The following is a 4,991-nucleotide window of genomic DNA, read 5'->3' as shown; positions in this document are numbered from 1 at the left end:
CATTCTCATGATGACGACCGAAAATTCAGGCAGGGCCTTCTCCTTGATATGCTACTTTCATCTATGCAGTGTCTCCCCTCCTCCCCTGCCCTCCGGTAGAAGCACTCAATCCTTTGATTTCACTGCCTGCAATTGGAAACAAAAAATATCTAGGAACATTTTTACCATCTCATTTGCTACTTCTCTGATATGAAGTGATGAAAGTTTGAGGCTAAGCCTATCTTTCAATGAAAACGCAGAAATAAAAATGAAGCGTCCTCAAGGCGCATCCCCATCCAACCTTTTGTCATATTTCATACTGTGGAATTTACAGCTCTTTTGTGTTGGGATTCCTCTGTGCATGTATTCACATCCACACATACAAAGATGTCCCTCTTTGAATGGTGGGAAAAGCTGGTGTGGCTTGGTGGCTTGTCTTCATGGAAACCTCTGCAGCAAAAGTGTGCTTAAAAGAGGAAGAAAAAAATGCTAATCTATATGTAACCTTGGACTACACACACCTTAAAATGAGGGGTCCTTGGTGCTGTCTGAACTTGTTTTCTTGCAGACGTTTCCTTACCCAAACTAGGTAACATCATCAGTGCACAACCAAGTTCAGAGAGCATCAAGGACCCTTCATTTCAACCCTGAGTTACAAATATTCTCCTTTATTGGTAAATAACTTAATTCCAGCTTAAAAAATGCACACCCAGCTCAGAACCATATGGAAGCAGAGTGAACTGGTAGCCGATTCTTCCTTCTACAAAGGTCTTGAGACACTCACCTCTTCTTTTCATGAGAAGAACAGACTACTGTAAGAGAATGAGGCTGAGAAGATGGATTCTTTTCTCCAATGGAAGGATAGGTCCTTTCACACTGCCTCCAGCTCCACTTGAGATAATCCTTGCACACGCACTATTGCTGTCAGTTCCTTTGTGACTGAACACTCCAGAGACCTCTGTTCCTCCACTTAATTGCCACGGAAACCAGCCATCACCTTTGTGTCCATGGGGCTGTCCCTGCTACATCACAATGGGGTCTTTAACACAATTAACCCTACGGTGGAATCTTTGAGAAAAGAGTCAGCTGGTGTTTTAACTAAGATGAATGCACAACTGCATACATTTATGAGTTGCTCTAGTCTTTGCGATACCTTGTGTGTAAATTATCAATATGCATTGGTACCCTTTTGCTGTAGCATGGCCCCCAAAAAGAGATGCAGCAGTAATATCTAACCCAGATGTGGCAGGTTGGACTAAGCGTTAGGCCCCCACCCCCAGGGATTGGACCCAAGCCCATAAAAGAAGGCCCGTTTCCAGTACCACCCAAGCTATACGCCAGTAAAAGAGCAGTACCTCGGAGGTGAAACCTCCTGAAGCAAGTTTGGCAGACCCACATCATTTCTTTCTTGAACAACAATGGAGGGTATCAGCTGGCCATTGCTCAGGTAACAAGTACTCGGGGGTACAATTCTCTTGTAGTTTGTCTAGTATTTTGCTTTTCTGATTTTTTTAACAATTGTATTATTGTTAGTATTTATTGTCTTGAGATGTTGGTGGAGCTATATTTTTTTTTCTATGAGTGCTTCCAGTAGTTTTTCATACCCTGTTTTGCTACATAGAAATGTTTGTTTGTTTTTAACAGGAGGCATTTTTTGAACTTAATACCTGATGAATGGGATGGCTGATATTCTTTTCACTTGCAAATTTTAGAGGAAACAAATGCAAAAACTGTTTAATTGAAAACAACCTTTTTCTTTGTTTCATAAAGCACGCTTCTGACCACCATCAGGATCAACTTGTAAGCAGAGCTGCCACTGTCAAAATAGGCTATGTGGCCTTTGAAATGTAAAAGGACCAAGCTTCTTTCATTTATATCTCTGAGTCTGTTGTTAAAAGGGGATTGACAGGAGAAATCCCTTTCCCCAACCCTTTGCTCTCATGTATTAAGTTCAATCCTATTAATTCAGGATTTATAGACAGGAAGTTTTCCTTGATCCCTTTATACCAGTGGTAGCGAACCTATGGCACGGGTGCCAGAGGCGGCACTCAGAGCCCTCTCTGTGGGCACGCGCATCGTCGCCCCAGTCCTAGGCCTTCAGCTGGGTTTTATAAAACCTTTTCCCTTTAGGCCTCCGCCGCCGTGTGCAAAAAAAAAAACACGTTCAATCGATCAATTTCAACTTCTCACAGGAAAAAAAAAGTTCTTGCAAAGTTGAAATTGACTGATTGAACTTTTTAGTCCCACCCAGTCTGCCGTTATCACTGCAGCCATGCCCACCCAATGGGCCACGCCCACCCAATGGGCCACACCCAGCCAATGGGCTACACCCACCCGGCACTCGATGATGCATAAGTGGGTTTTGGGTTGCAGTTTGGGCACTCAGTCTCTAAAAGGGTAGCCATCACTGCTTTATACTGATGTTAATTGACAAATCTTGCATACTAATACAGTAGATAGCTCCTTGTGCTGGTATGCAATAAGGTGCCAGTGACAACAAAAATGGATTCATAGCTGAGAATCAAACCAAGATCTCAAAATTTTTAGAATGTAACAGTTACATTCACACCTTCCTACTTCCTATGCAATGATAGTTTTCTCTAACGACTAGGATGATGGACCCTGTAATCTAAATGACGAGGGGTGAGCTAAATAGATGCGTGGATAGTTTAAAGTATAATTTAAAAATGGGAAAGAAAGAAATTATTCTCTCAGTACAATGAGAAATCAAGACTGTCTTGAAGTCTACCTGCCTAACGCTTTACTTTTATGTTTAGTTCTGGAGAAAACAGAATTTGACATGCAGCCCGCAAGCTCCTCATGAAGAAAGCTGTGGAAATTAGCTTTTCATGGTGCCTGTGCAGTTTTTGTGTGATGCAATTCACTTCCTTGTTAGTTTTAATTAAAATCTTTATTACAACAAACAAAATATTCTCATTTCACATAATCTAAACCCCTCATCCAAGAGCCCCCACGTAAAGCCCCTAGAGCCCCACAGCATGCATATACTGGGGTCTAGGGAAGGGCCTTCAGCAGTACGCTCCATTCCCAATATGGGGTCCTGCACCCATTTAAGGAAGGGGGTGAAGTCTGGGCATTTTGAGCAGGATCAGAGGACAGCAAAACCTTCCATCCCGCTGTTGCCACATTTCTCTTTCCTCCAGAGCGGCCAAAGAGAGGGAGGAGGGATGTGGGAGAGGCATTACATATCCCCAGCTGAAGTGCCTGCCTGACAGAGGCCATCCTGCAGTCCCAAGAGTCACAGCTCATCCTCATCAAGTTTGGCAAGTTGGGCGCTGCCTTGAGGAACGTTAATTTCTGGGACCTCAGGATCGGGGAGCAGCAGCCTGGCATCATCTTCAATCAGGACCTAATTGGGGGAGGGACAAAGAGATGGTCAACTACAGAAATCTGTCCGAGACGCTTTTCCAAAACTGCTGCTATCAGGAACATTCTGCCAGGCTCATTCAGTATGTTGAGTTTTAGAAAAAAAATAATTTGTCAAGCAAAGCAATCCAAATTCCTCCTTAAGAAAAGCTGCACTCTGATCTGCATACATTGTGCACAATTTCATTATATTTGAGCATGTGAACAGTATTTTATATTAACAGCCATGTTGGAGCAGTGGTTAGAATGCAATATTGCAGCCTAGCTCTGCCCACTGCCAGGAGTTTGATCCTGACCGGCTCAAGGTTGACTCAGCTTTTCATCTTTCTGAGGTTGGTAAAATGAGGACCTAGATTGTTGGGGGGGCAATATGCTGGCTCTGTAAACTGCTTAGAGAGGGCTGTAAAGCACTATGAAGCTGTATACAAATTTAAGTGTTAGATTAGTCCAGGTTTGGGACCATCCAATATTTTGTCTCCCCAAAGCCTATTTCTAGAATATGAAAAATCACACTTTGTTTCCATTCTCACAAAATGGGATTGGATACTATTATTTTAAAATGAGAATACAAATTTTTATAGCTGTAGGCAGACATATTATCTAAGCATATTTCATACACACACACACAGACATATATATATATATACATATATATATATAAATGCTTTTTTCTTTTAGAGCACCCTGTCGGCCCAAATATGGGAAAGAGAAGTCTTTTGTCATATATATATATATACTGTACATATATATATGTTTAATTGATTTACGATTTACCTTCGTTCAGCTAATTATAACAATAACAATAATGACTCTACTTGCAATGATCTACACTTTTCTATCAGCCATTTTACCAGAGCAAGAAATGTATCAGTAGCAGCATCTTCAATATTTACTATATGATTGTCCAAAAGACAAAGAGACAATTGTAGCGTCACTGCAAGTGCAACCAAAGTCTCTTGAATCTCTTAATCACACAATAAATCCTCTGCAAACTCGAAAGATGATATAGTGAAGTGGTCAAGAATATTAAACTAGGAGAAGAGAAATCCACTCTTAGCCATGAAGTTCCTTAGGTGAGTATTTTACCCTAACTCAGTGTTTCTCAACCTTGACAATTTTAAGTGGAATTCCGGGAGTTGAAGTCCACATGCCTTAAAATTGTCAAGGTTGAGAAACACTGCCCTAACTGCACTCACAGGATTGTTGCATGAATAATAATGACTGCATAGCAGTAAACAATGTATGCCACTTCCAGTTCCTCAACAAAAAGGAATTGTAAAAGTGAAATCAAGAAACAACTGGGTATCACTTCCCTGACAAAAATGTACAGAATATATGTAAATAATAATATGTAGTGTATCCATTTCACTTTATATGTATGTAATAGAGAGAAATGATGGGTATCAAAAGCGTAAGTGATAGGACGTCCGGTGGCAGGCGACCTCGTTGGAAGCAGCTGTTTGCTGCCTCCCGCCTGTTTCAGCGTAAAAGCCGTTTTGACAGCTAGCATCAGCTGTAAAACGGCTTGATACCTTTCCCCTGGGCATAAGGGGATAGGTGAGCTGCCCGGGGTAGGAGTTGAGTTCCCGAGTCGTCCCATGTGGACGATGTAGGTGAGAACTCCT

General features: G+C 41.7%; 1 protein-coding gene across 1 annotated transcript in view; it reads right to left on the bottom strand.

Annotated features, from left to right (window-relative positions):
• Positions 1-2,886: 2,886 nt before the first annotated feature.
• ARHGEF25 (Rho guanine nucleotide exchange factor 25) overlaps positions 2,887-4,991 on the bottom strand; it is a 56,337-nt gene continuing 54,232 nt past the window's right edge. Inside the window, exon 16 of the mRNA XM_015823982.1 lies at positions 2,887-3,349. Coding sequence (XP_015679468.1) covers positions 3,239-3,349 — 111 coding nt within the window. The 3' untranslated portion in view covers positions 2,887-3,238. The remainder of the gene's footprint in view (positions 3,350-4,991) is intronic.

This window comes from Protobothrops mucrosquamatus, unplaced genomic scaffold (assembly GCF_001527695.2).
Source record: "Protobothrops mucrosquamatus isolate PMUCROS unplaced genomic scaffold, P.Mucros_1.0 scaffold2064, whole genome shotgun sequence".
In the NCBI taxonomy this organism is placed as follows: Eukaryota; Metazoa; Chordata; class Lepidosauria; order Squamata; family Viperidae; genus Protobothrops; species Protobothrops mucrosquamatus.
The sequence above is the reverse complement of the archived record's forward strand: the minus strand, read 5'-3'. Positions and strand labels throughout refer to the sequence as shown.